This window comes from Coffea arabica, chromosome 7c (genome assembly GCF_036785885.1).
Source record: "Coffea arabica cultivar ET-39 chromosome 7c, Coffea Arabica ET-39 HiFi, whole genome shotgun sequence".
In the NCBI taxonomy this organism is placed as follows: domain Eukaryota; kingdom Viridiplantae; phylum Streptophyta; class Magnoliopsida; order Gentianales; family Rubiaceae; genus Coffea; species Coffea arabica.
This window is the reverse complement of record NC_092322.1, coordinates 2020731-2040309: the sequence shown is the minus strand read 5'-3', so window position 1 is coordinate 2040309 and position 19579 is coordinate 2020731. Positions and strand designations below refer to the sequence as shown.

Sequence of the window (19579 nt, the reverse complement as noted above, 5' to 3'; positions counted from 1 at the left end):
TCCGAAGTCCCTAAAAAAATTGGGAGATGTCACTGTACTACTAAAGTTGCTTTTGCGTTATTAATCAAACTTGAATTGACAGGAGGGCTAGTTTGAAACCAAAAAAAAAAGCCAGTTTAGAGGGTTTAATTTGAACTTGCTCACTTTTAGGGGCAGAATCGATACATTGGTCTATTTTGTAATGGCTAAATCGAAATTCATCCTTCAAGACTACTAGAACACCAAACTAAATGAGAAATTGAGAATGTTTAACAACTTTAATTAGCATCGTAATTTCTGATCTTCCTATTTTAGCATTCAATCCGTAGGATTTCTAGTCTCGAGCAACCACACAGCCCAACACAAACCCAAAACATGTACAGTCCAACATGTATTCAAAACATGTTCAGCCCAACCTATTCTCCACTGAACTACATGAATGTTTGCACTTGATGGGTCGATGTGGATGTGGGCCAACCAGATTTGCGCTATTGTCAGTCTCAGCTCATGAGCAACGACATGTTAGAGTGGTCTTCAGAGTTTTCTTGATATTTTAAAAGTTTCCCATTATTCTTACTTAATTGGAATCCATTCCTTATCCTAATTAGTAGAATAGAGTCCAACCTTCCTTGTCTTTAAAAGCTTGTAATACATGGCCTGGAAAAGGATTGAGTGAAAGTTTCTGCTTCTAATACCTGAATTTAGATTGTTTTAAGTAGGGTGTCGGACTGATGAATTAGCCAATTTCTAAAGTTCAATGGCAGCCTCAAACGAGGAGGAATCACAAAGACTTGTACAAGTATGCAGCTTCTTGAAGATGTCATTTGAAGAAGTTATTTTTGTCTCGCTGGAGTGAGTCACCCGAACTGGAGAAGGACCGTTATCTTGGGCAGCTCCCTCGGACGAGGTCACCTGCTCAGGTTATAGGGGGGACTGAATCCCCCGATATAACTCCGAAGCTTAAGTCACTTCGGAAGTAAAGAGAGTTGGATAGTGAATGAGGAGAGTATTGTTTTACCAGAAATTGGTCATCCCCCTCTTTAGTAGAAGGGTTGAGTATTTATAGGGGAAGGTTGCGCGGGAGGAACTTCCATCACAGGTCCCTAGAGATCTGATTCGGTCAGTGCATCCGGTGGATTAGACCGGTCCCTATGAAAAGACATGATGGGACGTCGCTAAGGTTCAGGCGGCATGTCAGGACAGCCTTCTGTCAGGTGTCAGAGGTTCCAGGAGTCACATCCAACCTTTATGCTGGAGTCGGGTGTCCATAGGTCACCTCGGCTATGAGATTGACCGAGGTGACCAAGGGGCGGGGAGTGACTCGATGGGCGGTGTTCGGAGCGGGAGACCCGGGGTGAGCCATCGGATTACCCGGGCCGAAATCACCATCCTCACTAAGCCCCCCAAGCTTCGAGAAGGGCGAAGTCGTTGTCATCTGAAGTCGTACCTCCTCGAGGCTGATGAGCGTGTAAAACACGGAACTGAGAAAGGAGTGAGAAATGAGTGAAAAGATGGCTGTCAGCTTTAACGTCGGATCCGTAAAATCAATCGTCAGATGAACAGGATTTGCATTAATGAGGAGAGAGAACGGGTGCTGTAGGAAGTTCGAGGGGTGCCGACTCTTCGGTTTCCCTCTGCTGCCTATAAATAGGGGTTCTTTTTCACCGTTTTATTCTCTACTAAAAATCGAAAATCACTTCAGAGCTCTGTCTCCTCGTCGTTTCACTTCGGCAGTCTTCTACAAATTATCCTCCACAACCTCTTCACTTCGCATTCCCTAGTAAGTACACTTCTCTTTTCTGCCCTTATGGCTAGAATCGCTCATACCCACAAAGAAACAGTGAGACCCAACTTCACTGAGGCAGAGAGGCCCGACCCTTCCGAGGAAGGACATACAGCTGGTACCGGGGACGGAGGTGCGGAGGCGTCTCACCGAACTGAGACTTCGGAGGAACGGGCTGACGAGATCGAGATTGATCCCGAGGTCCTGTATAATGACGACCTCGGGAACGAGGTTCCTAAGGATGAAGGCGTGCAGGAGCCTTCCACTCCTCCTAACGTAGCAACGATGAACTACGGTCACATGCCAGCCTTCCGCAGTGCTATGTCGGAAGCTTCTGTGGCCGGGGTGATACGTAAATACCCCTGGAGAAGAGACTACGGCATTTACGTACCTCAGCCGGACCAGTCTGCCGCCCTGCCGCCAAAGGGGAGGGTGGCGGTATATGTGGATCAGCTGGAGGCCGGGCTCAGAATGCCCACCACAAGATTTCTCCGGGATTGCCTGAGGTACTGGGGGGTGAGGATCACACAACTCACCCCGAACGCGATCCGGGTCCTAGTCGGCTTCCAATTGCTCTGCCGACATCAGGAGATCGTGCCCACCGTCAACCTCTTCCGCCGCTGCTATTCACTTAAGAATAGCGGAAGTGAAAAGGGTTGGTTTTACTTCGGAAACAAGGTTCCGAAGTTGGTGTACGATGCTCCGAGCTCGATAAAAGAGTGGAAGAGGAATTTCATGTTCGTCCCGGCTGAGGACTTTCCTGGAGGATTCTGGTGGAGGCCTCCCACTTCGGTCAAAGAGACTTCCCCGGGGAAACTGGAAGAACGCAACTTCCAGAAACTGACGGGGTCGGGCCTCAAAATCAACTGCTGGGACTTCCCTGAGAACGTGCTCGTGGAAGGAGGGCTCAGTCGAGCCCTAATCAGCCCGGATCACCCCGTCCTGATCTCCACTAGGCTTCATATACCCCGTACTTTTCCATTTTTCTTTTCTTGTTCCTTCTTCTTGAATTCTAATTGACTCTGCTTCACTCTTTGCAGTGACAAGACTTTCCGATCTCATTACTTCGGAAGAAGTCGAGGTGGCGAAGAGGCCATCAAAGAAGCGCAAGGACGCTGCCGAGACCTCTTCCAGGGCGGCCAAAAAGACCGCGGCAACAGCGGGCACCCGTGAGCCCGCCGTGGTGATAATAGGCGAGGGTTCGCACACCTCGAGCACGGCTGGGAGATCCAAGTCATCCATCCCGACCGGGATTCCTTCCCGTGGAGTGACTTGGGTTTCTCCACCTCGGGGGAGAGGCCGGGGTGCTACCATGGTTCAGGATCACCCCATTACGGGGAACTCATTGTTCAACCTCCATCATGTACCCTCTCTCACAGCAGGGGAAGACAAAAGGCACTCTGGGGCACAATTTTGTCCGGAGTGGGAGATTAATGTGAATGACCGCTGCAAGAATCCCCAGGTCGCGCACGAGCTCCTGGTGAATTCAGTCTTGCCGCGGGACAATACTTACACCAGGAAGCTCGATCCAGCCGAGCTGATGCAAGGAACAGCGGCCTCCTGGGCTGCCACTACGGCATTCGTCGCCGAAATGTACCAATGCTTCGGGGACTTCATCAGCACCTACGAGTCACCCTCCGAGCTTCAAAAGAAAATTGCTGACCTGGAAGAGAAACTGACGGCCACCGAACAGGAGCGAAATAAAGCCGAGGCGGCAAGGGAGAAAGCCGTGGTTGAGAACAACTCCCTGGTCACCGCGCTTGATGAGGAGAAACAAAGGAGGGCCCAAGAAGAGCAGTCAAACCAGGCGGCAATAAACGCAGCGGGGGTCACCGCCGTGGAGGCGTTCCGGAAGTCGGAGTCATTCGTCCGTGACCTCGGCGAACTCTCCCGGCCGAGTTTCATGCTAGGCTATACATCGGCCATCACCGAGGCGACACCCTTCCTCTCCTCTGAGCAGCTGGAGTCCTTTCAGAGCACTTCGCACTACAATGAGGATGCCAAGGAGCTATGTGACCGCATAGCTGAGGGTATTCAGGCTGGGAAGGACCTAGCCGAGGTCCGGGCTGAGTTCAACAAATGGCTCCTAGAATCTGAGTTGGATGGGGATAGCGCTGAAGGGAGTCAAACCAGTAAAGAGGCTGAAGGAGGCCAGGTCGGCGAAGGAACTAAGACGCAGCAGGATGCCGAGGCTGAGGGTGGAACTGGAGGGCAAAGTGCCGGGGTAGGGAGTGCTTAGAAGCACTCCTTTTTTGTAATAGAAGGGTCGAGGTCATAGATGACCTTGGCCCCCTACTTTTGTACCATAAGCCGGGGTCGCACGTGACCTCGGCTTATTGCTTTTTCATACTTCAATAGAATTAGCTTTCCTTATATCTTTTTGCTAATTGAGTTCGGTTTTCTCTTGTTTTTCTTCTTTTGGCTACTGTTTTGTCCCCTTATTTCTTACTTAAGATAAAGGAGAATAAGTGAAAAATAACAATGGAATGAGATTCGACAATACGTACCCCTTCAAGGGAAATACATCTTAAGATTCTCAGCGTGCCAAGTTCGGGGCACCCGCGAACCATCTCGGTAAGCTAACTTACAATATCCATTTTGGCTGGACTCAACAACGTGGTAGGGTCCCTCCCATTTGGGGTTAAGTTTTCCCTGGGGTTCAGCTCGGCTAACTGAATTCTTCCGGAGTACGAGATCTCCCGGACTGAACCTTAAGTGTTTGACCCGAGCATTGTAATAGCTAGTTATGATATTTTTATAGGTAGCAACCTTGGCTGCGGCTATATCGCGCTTATCTTCGGCAAGGTCGAGGTCAACTCGCCGCTCCTCTTCGTTGATTTCTGCAGCATAGGCGGCCATCCGTGGACTGGGTGTAATAAACTCAGCCGGGACGACAGCTTCAGATCCATAAGTGAGGGAAAAAGGAGTTTCTTGGGTGGCCGACCTCGGCGTGGTTCGGTATGACCACAGCACACTTGGAAGCTCTTCCATCCATGACGACCCAACTCGGTGGAGCCTGGTCTTAAGGCCATGGAGGAGGGTTCGGTTGAAATTTTCGGCTTGTCCATTAGCTTGGGGGTGTCCGACCGAAGTGAAATGTTGTTTGATCCCGAGCTCTTCATACCAGGCCTTAAAAGGGTTGTCAGCGAACTGCCGGCCGTTATCCGAGATGATCACCCGAGGAAGGCCGAAGCGGCAAACCACGTTTTTCCAGAAGAATTTTTGGACAGCCACCCCGGTAATGCTTCTCAAGGGTTCTGCTTCGACCCATTTAGTGAAGTAGTCTACTGCTACCACCACGTAGGCATAACTACCTGGAGCCCTTGGGAAGGGGCCGATTATATCAGTTCCCCATTGCTCAAAGGGCCAGGTGGAGGTGATAGGAATCATTAAATTGGTCGGCTGGTGGTGCTCAGGAGCATGGTGCTGACAAGAGGGGCAACAAAGGACCATGACCTGGGCGTCCATCTTCATGGTGGGCCAGAAGTACCCGAGTAATAAAGCTTTTTTCACTAGCATCCTGAAACCGACATGAGCACCACAGAGTCCCTCGTGAATATCTTGAAGAATTCCGTTGCCTTCCTCCGGGGTGACGCACCGCAACCAGGGGCCGAGGTAGGACCTCTTGTATAAGAGGCCTTGTCGAAGAGTGTACCGAGCTGCTTTACGTTGAAGCTTACGTGACTCAACTCGCTCTTCGGGGAGTTCACCTCGGCCGAGGAATCGAACTAGTGGCCCCATCCAGGTGTCCCCGGGGTAAATGGGGTACACTTCTCCTCCTTCATACCCCGGCTCGGCTAAGACTTCGACGAGAACAGTCTTGTTCAGGTCGGCAAAAGAGGTCGAAGCAAGTCGGGAGAGAGCATCGGCTCTCCTGTTTTGCGATCGCGGGATTCTCTGGATCTCGAAAGACTCGAAGTGAGCCACCAGCTGAAGGACTTTGGAGAGGTAACATTGCATTACCTCCTCCTTGGCCTCGTATTCGCCTAGTATTTGGCACACGACGAGCTGAGAATCACTGTAGACTAGAATGTGCGCGGCTCCGAGCTTACGGGCAAGCTGCAGTCCGGCTATAACCGCTTCGTACTCAGCCTCATTATTAGAGGCTGCGAAGTCAAATCTTAGAGCGTATAAGCACACATCTCCTTGGGGATCTTCGAGGAGCAGCCCGACTCCACTTCCCCCACTGTTGGACGAGCCATCCACATGTAAAGTCCAACGCTGAGGTTCGGCGGCCGACAAGGTGGCAGCCCGGGTATCAGCTGAGGTGTCCCCGGCCTTCTCATCAAAAGTGAGCTCGGCCAGGAAGTCCGAAAGGGCCTGAGCTTTGATCGCCTTGCGAGGCTCGTAGGATAAGTCGTATTCTCCCAGCTCGATGGTCCACTTGGTAAGGCGCCCAGAAGCCTCCGGACGTGACAAGACCTGCCGGAGTGGTTGGTCTGTCCTCAAGCAGATGTGGTAGGCCAAAAAGTAGGGCTTGAGCCTTCGAGCGGCGTGGATCAGGGCCAACACAAGCTTCTCCACTTGAGTATATCTGGTTTCTGGATCTCGGAGAACTCGGCTGACATAATACACAGGTGTTGGGACGCCTTCCTCCCTGATTAGCACGGCACTTACCGCCTCGGCTGCAGCGGACAGGTACAAGAATAACTTGTCCTCGGAGCGAGGTGAGGTGAGTGTTGGAAGGTGGTTAAGGTATTCTTTAAGTTGCTCGAAGGCCTGCTTACACTCCTCGGTCCATGAGAAGTCGTTAGCCTTTTTGAGAACTTTGAAAAATGGCAGGGCCTTAGAGGCTGACTGCGACAAGAACCGGTTCAGGGCGGCCAACCGCCCCGTAAGCCTTTGGACTTCGCGGACGCACCGAGGTGGAGACATTTCTTGAATTGCTTTCACCTTGTCCGGATTTGCTTCAATACCTCGTCTGGACACAAGATATCCCAAGAACTTCCCCGAAGTGACCCCCAGGACACACTTCTTGGGGTTTAGCATCATTCGTGTCTTCCGGAAGACTTCCAGGACCTCTTTTAGGTCAGCCAGAAAGGTGGAGGTAGTACGGCTTTTGAGGAGGATATCATCTATATAAGCCTCGACAGTCCGACCGATCTGAGATTTGAAAGCTTGGTTGACCAAGCGCTGATAAGTGGCTCCGGCGTTCTTCAGCCCGAAAGGCATAGTTGTATAACAGTACGTGCCTTGATCGGTGTAAAAGGCGGTCTTCTCCTGATCTTCCGGGCTCATTCCGATCTGGTGATACCCTTTAAAGGCATCAAAAAAGCAAAGGACCTCATAACCCATTGCCGAATCTACCAAGGTATCCACCTTGGGCAGCGGGTAGCAGTTCTTGGGACAGGCTTTGTTGAGGTCGGTAAAGTCGACACACATTCTCCAGGCCCCGGTGTCCTTCTTTACCATAACCGGATTAGACAGCCAGGTCGGGTACTGAACCTCCCGAATGATTTTTGCTGGGAGGAGCTTGTCCACCTCTTCACTAACAGCTCGGCTACGCTCAGGGCCGAGGTGCCTTCTTTTCTGTTTGACCGGGCGGATTTGAGGGTCCACGTTCAGCTCATGTACCATGAGGTGACGTGGGACCCCCTGAACCTCCTCTGAATTCCATGCAAAGACGTCCCGGTAGTCTCTGAGGAGATCTAACATTCCTTTCTTGACAAGGTCGGGTAACCGGGTACCGACACGGACCGTCTGGTCAGGCTTCGTAGGGTCCAGAGGGAACTCTTCTACCTCATCCCCAGTCTCTAGCCTCGGCAATTCCTTAGCTCGCCGAGGATCAATGCTGTCTATTGAGAGAATATTCGACCTCTTCTCGGTCCTTGCTTCGGAGGTCGAGGGGGGTAGCGGCCTGGAGAGTGGCGAGGTAGCATTCTCGGGCAGCACCAACATTGCTGCTGACCTCGGCCACTCCCGCAGGAGTGGGAAACTTAAAGCTTAGGTGGTAGGTAGAGTATACTGCTCGCAAAGCATTAAGTGTAGGCCGACCCAAGAGCAGATTATAGGGCGAATCCGCCTTAACTACTACGAAGTTAACGGGGATGGTTCTGCAGAAGGGGTGGCATCCCACAGTCACTGTCAGCGTTACCATCCCTTCGGGGTGCACGATGTGTCCCCCGAACCCCACAAGAGGGGTTCTTACTGGGGTCATGATCTCCCTGGCCAGCTTGAGGCTCTCAAAGGTGCGCAGGTACATGACGTCTACTGAACTTCCCGGGTCAACGTAGACCTTTTTCACGATATAGTTGTTGGTGAGAACTTCAATCACCAAGGCTTCATGACTGCTGGAGGCAGCTGGAACGGGGTCACTGGGTCCATAGGTGATCACCTCGGCCAGACGAGAGCTCGACTCGGCCTGTTCCGGATTGGCTTGCCTGTAAGTCCTCTTCCGGGAGTTTTGGCTATCCCCTCCCGTCGGTCCTCCGGCGATAGTGTTGATCACCCCGGCAATATTTGGTCCGTAACCCAACCCCTGGCCTGATGATCCGTCTGGGGGAGGCCTTTTGGTTTCCCTAGGATCCTCAGGAGGTCGGCAACTGCTGCGTGAAGTCCGCCGTTCATCTCGGCGATGGTCATTTCGTCCATCACGGCGGTTGTCCCGGCGTTGATCACCTCGGCGGATGAACTGCTTTAAGTGACCTTGTCGGATCAGGCTCTCGATCTCCCTCTTTAGATCGTTACAATCCTCAGTCTCATGCCCGATGTCCCGGTGATACAAGCAGTAGAGGTTCGAGTTCCTCTTGTCTCGGCTACCGTTCATCTTGGGAGGTGCTTTCCCGAGGTTGTGTTGTTCCATTACGGATAGCACCTGAGATCGGGAGGTATTTAGTGGAGTCAGCTCAGACTCAGGGATGGGGGCTTTCCCTTTAGAAATTCTATCGAACACGCTGCGGCGATCTCGGCCGGGACTTTGGAAACCACCTCCTGCTTTTGCGTCACTTCGACCGAGGTCCTTCCCTTTTCGGGCATCAACTCTCGGGCGAGCAGCTTGGACCTCTTTCTTCATACGGTTGAGGTCTTCGGCTTGTATGCCCTTCTCGACCTTGGACCACAACTCGTGGAGGGTGCGGGGGTATTTTTTATGAATTCCCGTGTTGAATACCCCGGACACGAGCCCATGGGTAAAAGCAGCTATGGTAACCTGCTCGTTGGGGTCGGGTATTTGTACACTTTCCTCATTGAACCTCTGGACGTATGACCGGAGTGACTCCCCCGGGTTCTGTTGCATACTCAGCAGGTAAGCCGAGGTCCTAGTTGTAGGTCGAGAGGAGATAAACCGGTGAAGAAATCTCTCCACTAATTCTCCCAGGGTCGAAATGCTCCTAGGTTCCAAACTTGCGAACCATTTTCGGGCTGTGCCCTGGAGGAATACGGGAAAAGCCCGGCAGATGACGGGGTCAGGAATGCAGTACAGACGGAAAGCGGAGATGAAGGCGTGGATGTGATCCTCAGGATCACCTCGGCCATCATAAGATTGTATTGATGGAAGTTTGAAATTTGGAGGAAGCCTTTCCTCATTGATATCGTCAGTGAAGGGTGGGGCTCTCATGTAATCCACCCCAGGTCTTCCCAAAGGCCGAGGCTCTTCCTCGGGTCGTCTCCCTAGGAGCCCTCGAGAAAAGGCCTTAGTAATAGAGGCTACCTTAGAGGTGGCCTTAGAGAAAGCCCGTTTCGACGCACTTCGGCTCAGGCGCCTTTCATCTGACTCCTCTTCGGATGAGTCTTCAGGAGACCCATCCGACTTCCTCTTGGAGGATTCGGCCTTTTGTTTGCCTTGCCTCTTGAGGTATCTTCTCAACTCCTCAAAAATGTTGGGGTTCTCATTTACGAACTCGGCCATACGAGTTATGGCTTCTTCGTTCGGGGGCGGAGCCCTCGGGGGCTCCTGCCCTTCAGAAATATTCTCCGGTTGAGCTGCATTGCTTTGCTCAACCTCTATAGTGAGAGCTTTTCTGCTCTTAGAACGCGCAGGCTTCATTTTCTACTGTCTTTGCGTTCCCACAAACGGCGCCAATTGAAGAAGTTATTTTTGTCTCGCTGGAGTGAGTCACCCGAACTGGAGAAGGACCGTTATCTTGGACAGCTCCCTCGGACGAGGTCACCTGCTCAGGTTATAGGGGGGACTGAATCCCCCGATATAACTCCGAAGCTTAAGTCAGTTCGGAAGTAAAGAGAGTTGGATAGTGAATGAGGAGAGTATTGTTTTACCAGAAATTGGTCATCCCCCTCTTTAGTAGAAGGGTTGAGTATTTATAGGGGAAGGTTGCGCGGGAGGAACTTCCATCACAGGTCCCTAGAGATCTGATTCGGTCAGTGCATCCGGTGGATTAGACCGGTCCCTATGAAAAGACATGATGGGACGTCGCTAAGGTTCAGGCGGCGTGTCAGGACAGCCTTCTGTCAGGTGTCAGAGGTTCCAGGAGTCACATCCAACCTTTATGCTGGAGTCGGGTGTCCATAGGTCACCTCGGCTATGAGATTGACCGAGGTGACCAAGGGGCGGGGAGTGACTCGATGGGCGGTGTTCGGAGCGGGAGACCCGGGGTGAGCCATCGGATTACCCGGGCCGAAATCACCATCCTCATCATTCAAAGTTAAAAAAAAAAATAATAGTAATAATTCAGAAAAAGCCTTGCTCCTGTTTTTGAAGATTCACTGGTGGAAACTGAGAATACATGTTGATGCTGGTAAGAAGAAGCCAGCATTTGCTGACAAGCAGCTATACTTCTCCATTCGACCATCTAATTTATTCCGCTTACGAGTCTTGAAAGGAAATCCAGCTTTTAAATGAGAGTAGAGCAACATCAGCACTGGAAACTGACATTCGTCAGTTGTCTAACGATTCCGTGGCCTTTGGGAGAAAAAGGGCACGATCCTCATCGGGCCTCAGCCCACATTAGAGTTGCATCAAGAAATGACTATCAGCCGTAAAGATTATAAACAAACGGGTTATTGCGGTTACGGAGATGCATGCAAGTTTATGCATGACCGTGGGGATTATACGTAGAATAAGCTCGCGGGGATGTATACAAGAGGAGTAGGAGGAAACGTTGACAGTGACTATGATGAATTTGCTAGTGATGACTGATGGGGTGCAAAGATGGTTGAGCTGCCTTTTGGTTGTTCCATTAACCGGTGGCATTTGTGAATCCCTTCACTACGGTTTCTAGATAAGCATGAAACTGTCAGCAGAAGAGACCGTATTTGAACTCACGGCCGTGCAGCTTCCAGTATCTGCAGTGTCTTTTTTCTTTTTCTTTCTTCTTTTTGGGTTTTTTTTTGCCCTTTTGGCTGATATTACACGATGAAGCTGCATAGCTGATGCAGGAAGTGAGATTTATGCTACCTTAGGCCCACTACTGAACAGATCAAGAAAATAAAAAGAATGCTTCTTGTCAAGAAACTAGCCTTGCATCTATCTGAATTTACTGACACAGAGTATACCAGAACTTAAAAATCAAGAAAGCTCACGTTAGCCTATTCTTAGCGTTCAATCCTTCCTAGGAAATCCAATTCCAGAAAGAAGATTTGAGAGGAAGCCGCCACTTTTAGTTTTATCATCTTTGTTGACGGAACTGCTGAAATTGCTTATTAATGACCAATGAGTCTCAAAATCAGGCTCCTGGCCACACTGTTGCATTGCTTTTAAGAGTTGTGATGCTTTCCCAAGGTTATTTTCAGATCGATACTTATTGATCACAGCAGAATACATCTCCCTGCTTGGAGTTTCACCTCTCTGAACCATGACATGAAGTAGCCTTTCTGCTTCGACAACTCGTCCGGCTTCACTGAAGCTGCTGACAAGAGCATTCCAAGTCTTGCTGCTTGGAATTAGGTTTCTGCACAACATCTCACTGTGGTAATCCAGAGCTGTATCCAACTTGTGATTTACGCAGCAACCGAGGACGAGATAGTCAAAACTGGTAGAATCAAGAATACTTCCATTCTTTATCATTATATTCAGAAGATCACTAGCCTTTTCCAGTTCTCCATGCTGACAGAGCCGCTTTATTATATAGTCATAGTTGACACTTTTGGGGATGAGACCTTTTAATGCCATCCTGTCCAAAAACTTCACTGCTTCTCGAAGGTTACCGGTTCTAAGGAAGGCCTCGACTATATTAAGTTGAATAACTGAACCATGAATCCAACCTCTCAATTCCATTTCTTGACTAAGTTGCAAGGCTTTTCCCAGCTCTCCAAGGCAACAAAGGATGCACATCACGTTTCTCAGAGCACGATTACTTGGTCTAAAACCTTGTGTAATCATAGTTTCAAGATACCTCAAAGAAAGAGGCACATCATTATTATAAGATGCGCCTTTAACAATGGAATTGTAAGTTACCGCATCAAATTGCAATCCTTTACTCTGAATCCCATCAACTATTGTGTCCACAACTCTAGTAGTGTTTTGCACTAATGATAAGTGAAATAGCAAAATATTATACGTAGCAATCTGGGAAAGGCTGTTTTCTTTAAGCATAAGCTCTTTTAAGCTCAATGCAGAAGAAAACTTGCCTGCTGCACAAGCCAGTTGCACCAAATTGCAATAAGTAGATGTTGACATGCCTACTTTCTTTCTTATCATGACACCAAGAAGCTCTCCCACTTTCTTCAAGTCATTAACTTGATAATACCCCTGAAGAAGCATATTATAAACTTCCTTGTCCAGAAGTTGCCTCTTCAGTGACATCTCCTCAAGTAAATGGAAAGCTTCTACTAACCTCCCCGCCTTGCAAAGTCCATCGATCAAAGCATGGTAGACAGAAAGCTGAGCAGAAGATTGTTTTTTGATGCATATATCTTTCAGCAAAACAGCTTTCTCCAAGTTACCAGCCTTACAGAGCTGAGGAATTAACTGAAGGGATACGTCCAAGCAAGGATCAAACTTCTTGGCAACCATGGCATCCACTAGCAGAGAAGCTTCAGCAAGCCTTTTCTCTCTACAAAATCCGCTAAGGAGATGGTTGTAAACCACATCATCCAAGACAAGGCCCCGCTCCAAGAGTTCCTTTGCCAATACATCAGCAATATTGGTGAAACCTCTAAAGCACAGCTTTTCAATGAGCCCGTTACAAGCATCCAATGGTTTGCAACGGAATCCCATTAGGATGGCTTCAAGCAGTTCCACAGCCTCTTTCAGTAGTTTTGGCTGGCATAAGCAATTTAGAAGGTCCTTACCATCCTTCAAGGCAGGAAGCCAGATGCTGTTGTGTGCAACCTCCCAGCAAAGTTGGAAGCTTCTCAAATTTGCTCTTTTGCACAGGCTTATCAGAAGAGCACTATATGTTTCATTCTCAATTTCTAACTTCATTCGTATCATGTTATCAAATATCAATTTTGCCCTGCATGTACATCCCCTTCTGCTATACTTCTGAACAAGCTTGTTTAATGCTCCCTGATCAAGTTGATAAATCAAGTAAGGCAGTTTCTCCAGGACACTGTTAATCGTCTTAATATTTATATGGGATCCAGAAAGCCTCTTGATTAATATTGATGCAGAAGAGGTAGATAATACTTGGCCCCATTGAGACATTTCATCCACCATCTTCACCGCAACTTTAATATCACCATCCATACAATTCTTCAACACAAGGGAATTGAAATCTGGAATCATGGCATCATGAAGAACATTAACCATTATTTTGTCAAACTCATGAAGATCCGTCTCCAAATAAAGTCCATTCCCAAGATCATCAAAAAACTCAGTCTTTGAAAACTGCATATCATTGTCCCTTCTAACCTTTATGGCCAGTGAATTAATCCCCAGCGAGGTTAACGCCATAGACAGGTGATCTTCGGGCAATGAGAGTCGAATCAAGCCACGACCTGCCATCTCACCAACTATGGCCTTCACTTGACCAAATTGTCTCGCTTTTAACAATCCTGACAACAGAACCCTGAATGTTGATAACTTGGGTATCACTCCCCAATCATTCATCTCTACAAGAACATCCAGTGATTGCTTCCACAGGCCCTCCATGAAGAGGGCACTCATAAGAGCATTGCAGGTATTTACGTCAGGCTTGAGGTTTCTTGACAGCATCTCTGAGAGAAAAATGAAGGCATTCTTCACACTCCCTTCAAAAGAAGTCTGACCAATCAGAATTCCAAAGGTTATTTCATTTGGAGAAAATCCTAACTGCTCCAATTCTTGCATGAATTCATTTGCTCTCTCGGCACCAAAGCTTCTACTCAAAGAACATATGACCTTGTTGCCTACTGCAACATCAGGCACTCCCCTAGTTTCAATAAGAAAACTCAGTATGTCCTCATAGTCCTTTTTCTCGCAATATCCATTAACAATAGCATCAAGAACAGCATTAGTAGGTTCGATTCCAAAAGCTAAAATGCTCTTGACAAGATTCCTGGCTTCTTGAACCCTTCCTTCTATGCACAGAAGACGTGCAACATTCTCACAAATGCGCTTTTCTCCTGCGCTTCTTTCCATCCACACCTTGATCATATCCACATAAGCTTCATACGCCAAGTGGGTTTCATTGATTTGAACCAAAGAGTCAAGAAGTGATCGGTAACATGAAAAGGATGGGGATAAACCTAGCCTTCTCATTCGATCATAATTCAACAAAGCCCTCTCCAAGTCACAATCCGCTAAATACCCTTCAATCAAGTGACTGAAGATTTCATGATAGCCCAAGAAAATTGCTTCACTATCCAACCTGGAAAGCAAGCACTCAGCTTCACTAAACCACCCCACCCGCACAAGCATTTTGGCCATAATCTTGCAGGACTGAGGAAGATGCTGAAAGTTCGAGGTCTGTTCACCAGCCCACTTATAAACTCCCCATAAAGATTCAATCTTTTTATGCTCAATGTCAAATATCCCACTATCAGATTCAAAACCCAGTAATATGTCAAGAACATCTTGAGGTCTCAAAGCAGAAACCCTCCAAAACCTCCGAATACTTTCAGGAGATATATTAGACAGTCTCAAAAAGTAATCTTTTAAAGAAAGATTGACTGAAGGCTCACCTTTATTCTTATTGCTATCCCAAATATTTGTAGACTTTGATATGACTGATCTTGCAATGCTACGGAAGTTAATTGAGGGCAACCCTTCATTGGATTCGTTTGTTTGAATCAAAGAAGGTGATAAAGATAGTTCTGGGGACTCAACGCAAGTTGTAAAGTAGCAAAAGACAGAGACCTGGGAGAGAGATTGAAGTCGGACCTGCTTGGCGGGAGGTTTGTTTAGCTGGGAGCTGAAGAGCGTTTGAAGCATTCGCTTGCTGTGCAATGATATGGGTCTTCTTCTCATCAATGTTCATTGTTGGATTTTGCCTGGAAATCTTTTCTTCCTTGTTTATTGTTTAATTTGGTGTCTGCAAAGGTAGAGAAGACGAGGTTGTTTATGAGGTTAGTGTGGGCCTTTTAAATGGACTTCGGAAGCTGTTGGACATACTTCGTGAATGTCGTTGCCTGAACAATGGGCTCAGATCCAGGTATCAAGGCTTAAAACTGATCTTGCAGTTTAGACCATGAAAAGATCGTACGAGTAAAGGGCCCGAAAGCAGAAACTGAAAGGATTCACTTTATACGTACAAGGGAAAATTTCAGAAACCTCTTCTAACAATTTCACTTGGCTCCCCTCAGATATTAAAAATTACACTTACCTCTCTTAGAATAGTAAAATACCTATAATGCCCACCACTTGGTAGACAATTTTAAATTTAAGGTAATAAATTTACAAAACCCAAAAAATTCTATTTTCCTATCTCTTATCTATTTTCGCTTCTCTCTTTTTCTCATTGATATAACCTCTTTTTATTATTTTTAATTTTGTTAATATTAGCAAATTGAAATTTACAAAAGCAATAGAGAGCAGATTATGTGTCAAATTAGAAAGAAATGAAGAGACTCATAGTGATAGAGAAATAAATAATAAAATTGATGATTGAAATAGGAAGAAGAACTAAATATGTGAAAATAGTTATATTTTATTTGTTGTCAAAAAAAACTTTTATAAAATGTCAATAATTACATATGTATTTCTTTCATTGGATTAGATTTTTTTATTAAGATTTTATTATGGAGGTAGAATTTATTCTCTACTTTTAAGATATTAATATTTTTAAAACCATAGGAGGGTTGTAATGGCAGTTTTGGATCAGATTAGCTTGTATTGAAAAGGTATTTGAATATTGATATTTAATTTTTGGTACAACTAATTGTCAATTGGGTTGGTGTGTGTGTTTTCCTTTTTTTTTTTTAGTGGCAGGTATTAATATTTTATATGTAATTTAGGATTTTTTGAACGGCCACTTGATTTTAGAACTTATGATTGGATGGTTGTTAAGGATTAAGTTTGTTAATTTATGTAAAGTGTGGAAGAAAATAATTGAGTATACTATATTTTTCTTTCCTAATTCTGTACAAAAGGGTAATTTAGAATTTTTGTAAAAAAATCTATCTTGTTGGACCTACATTGTTACTAAATATTAAAAATATGGGAGATATATGTAATTTTTAAAACCTAAAAAGAACTCTTTGTAATTGTTAAAAACCTCTGTGGAGGTTTGTGAAATTATCCCTATGTACAAAGTACCAAGGTTAATATCAAAAAGCGGTGTACCGTTTCCCGTGGCTTAAGAAGGAATAGTAAAATGCCTGCATTTTCTTTTTCAATCTAGAGGGCCTAATGAGAATCATGATAAGAATTACCAGTTAAATGCCTTAAAGAGTAGACTTTGCTCCGTGGAAGTAAATAAAATCCTTGATCAGCTCTGGGGTAGATCAGCAGAAAATTTGAAAACGAAAGGAGGACAAAAATTAATGATGTTGAATGGTCAAAACAAGGATGAAGAAATAATTATAATCCTACTTTAAGAGGAAATGAATAATTAAAAGGTTGCGGTTTGCCAAGAGACCAAAGCAATTAATCCAGATTCATCATCTCAAGGAGTTGACTTTTGGGGTTCGCCTGTGAGAATTGAGATTAGTCTCACCATTATAGGACCGGCTAGCAGGCAAACTCGTGTGTGGTAGAGTAAACGGGGAGTATCACTATTTTGTAGACTTGTTTCATCGTGGGACCTGTGGCTCAGAGGGAGGGGAAAACAAAGAGCAGAACTGAAGGGCCAAGAAAATGAATCCGAACACAAGTTCCCTCCTGATTGGGATTGTTGGTGCAGCCATCACTCTGTCTGCCTACTCGCAGACTCTCATCTCTCCCACGCAGTGTATCACAGTTGGCCTCTTCGTTCTCATCTTTGGTCTTCTTGTGAAGGAAGGTCTCATCTCTATTTGACGCTTTTCTTCATTCAAACTTATATCCGGCCTTATATTTTGTGAAGTAGTGAATTGGAATTAAAAGATGGAATTCAACCCTTCCCCTAATTTGTACTTTTTGAAGTGCTATTTCCCTGCGTTTGTTTTCGCAGTACTAACTCTTGAGCTCCTTGTTTGATGCATCAAGCAAGATTACTGTCATGTTTTTTTGCCTCTTTGATTTGTAGTGTACTCTCTCGTTTGACAATGATATGTGGGATCTTTCCTGAATCATCTTTAGCCTCCTCTTGCAGATAAAGCGATTACATTAATGTTCAGTGGCAATCATCTACCTTTTGAGGGGGAAAAAAGTCTTCTTTTATTATTATTTTTTTTTTACCCTTTTAGCTATTATTACTATTATTATTTTGGGTGAAGCTCATTAGTTGAGAGACAAAATTTGCCAATCGGAAGAGGGCCCTGTTTAGGGATCTCTACCAGTTCAATCGTTAGGCTTTGATCATGTCTTGCTTTGTCTTTGGGCTGAATTTCGTGAGTTATTAGGAGTGCTCTGAAAAAGAATAATGTGTCTATGTCATACTTAGAAGTTGTGATTGTAAAGCTGCATGATAGTTTTGAGGCTACAACCACCCGCATAAGTTTGTAGAACGCATTCAAGCAAGAGAACATCAATTTGGTACACTTTTTTCAATTATCCCAAGCTTGGCCAACTTCTTCGAAGGAAGCAAAATCACAGCTTCGCCATTTTCCTGAAAACATATTAGATAGATAAAGAAACACCATATTATTGCCGAGAAGTAAATTGCAAAAGCTGATGATATTTCCAAGCAAAAGGAGTCGTGAAGAGGGAAGGTGGGAATGTACAATTACTGCATTTCTACCTGGAAAATTGGCATAAAATTTCTCGAATGCTCTGGAACTGGAAGGCCAGCATGATCCCGATAGTTATGTATGGCAGAAGTGTGATGCTGTGGGCAAAAATATTCGGGTAACTAACGAAGCAAAAGTCCAACTAAACATTTCACGATTCAGAAGAACTCGTGGAAACCCATTTCTGGCTGAGTCCTGAGTGATCCGTAAGAGCTGATGGCACTTCATTTTGTCATCAAAACTCTAGCATGAGAAAAAGAGGCAAAGATGTAGCCAATAACAACTTGCCGGATGTTATACTAACACTGTGTATAAACAAGCTCACCGGCAAGTCATCCTTGGCTGCAACCCCATGACCTCGTTTCCTCATGCAAGACCTTAGATGATGATAGTATCAAATTAACCCAAAATGTAATTCGACCACGTCATAAACTATGTGGTTAAAAAAAAAATGTTTGTGCCAGACAAACATTTTTTTGTCTCTAGGGAACATTAACTCTAGGCAGTCCATCCAATCCCAACAAAGCACACACATCTCTCTCAAGTAGCACAAAAGTAATGATTGGAGGACTTTCCCGAAGAAGAAATTAACATTCTCTGCTGCAAATTGCAAAATGAATCAAGGGGTTTCCTTATTCAACCTAGCAAATAGCAAGCGAGCATGATTGCACCAAAAACAGGGAATGCACGCATGCATGCATGCTTTAGAAGACAGAAGCCGATTGGGCTAGAAAACCCGCTTGAGACCAGAGCATAGAGGAATGGGGGGCTTGAAGTTGAAGCAAGAGGTGGGTAGCTTTCTGGAGCTGTTTATAAAGAAATTGACTCTTGTCATGAAAATGGAAATCTATTTCCTCCACCATTATGATAGCTTCTTTAACGCCATTCATAGCCTTGGCCAGTGATGGTCATGCATTGCCAGCAAATTACTACTTATTATGACGAATTCTTTCCCTTGCACAAAAACAGGCTTTGAACGGTCCTACTTGTTCATTGTCCGATGTAGAAAGAAAAGTTCAGGGAGATGATAAGGTTAGATGTGACCATCCACTGTTTCTATCAGCAACATAAATATTTCGTGAAGAGCTTTTCCTCTCAAATGTGTACGAACTTCTCGGAAGAACTGATGAGGGATTTGCTTGGTAATCAAAGCGCTGTCAGCATTTAGATCCGCTTCTGAACCTGCACGGATTCTGGGGCTCAGATTAGGTGAGCGAATTAACTTCAAGTGCTACTTCAAAAGATGCATCGGGGTAACTCTATATTTCTCCGGCAGTGAAATTTTTACCATTATACATAGAACTGATCACATTCTTCCACTGCCCCTATTATCATTTTCGCCCTCTGAGACAGAGAGACCGTCATATTAAGTTTCTAACACGGTTGAAATCAGTGAACAAAAACCAAAAATAAAGCAGCCAACAAGGTCATGCCAATTTCTTTGGTTAAGGCGGACTCTCTTTCTGGCAGTAGTGAACTAGTGATAATGATTAGATCTTTCTGATCATAGCTAAGTTGGCATCTTTTTCTTGTGAAATCACCGTACGCTCTTCTCTTCGTGTTAATTAGTACCATATGAAAATAGCAACCAAGGATTTCCCCTTTCCTCCGTTGAATGGATAAAAATTTTCCAAAAACCAAACACATACATACCTAAATGTTTGTCCACAAATTAAAATTAAAAAAAAAAAA

General features: G+C 45.8%; 1 protein-coding gene and 1 long non-coding RNA gene across 2 annotated transcripts; both read right to left on the bottom strand.

The window, feature by feature from the left end:
* Positions 1 to 11258: 11258 nt before the first annotated feature.
* Positions 11259 to 15047, bottom strand: LOC113698857 (pentatricopeptide repeat-containing protein At5g15280, mitochondrial). Its single transcript, XM_027218806.2, has one exon. It carries the CDS (start codon positions 15045 to 15047, stop codon positions 11259 to 11261), a length of 3789 nt encoding a protein of 1262 aa, XP_027074607.2.
* A 2521-nt stretch (positions 15048 to 17568) lies between these two features.
* Positions 17569 to 18005, bottom strand: LOC140010347 (uncharacterized). Its single transcript, XR_011817627.1, has 2 exons — positions 17899 to 18005; positions 17569 to 17766 (listed from the first exon to the last, which is right to left on the bottom strand). It is a non-coding gene; the product is annotated as an uncharacterized lncRNA (long non-coding RNA).
* Positions 18006 to 19579: the final 1574 nt, after the last annotated feature.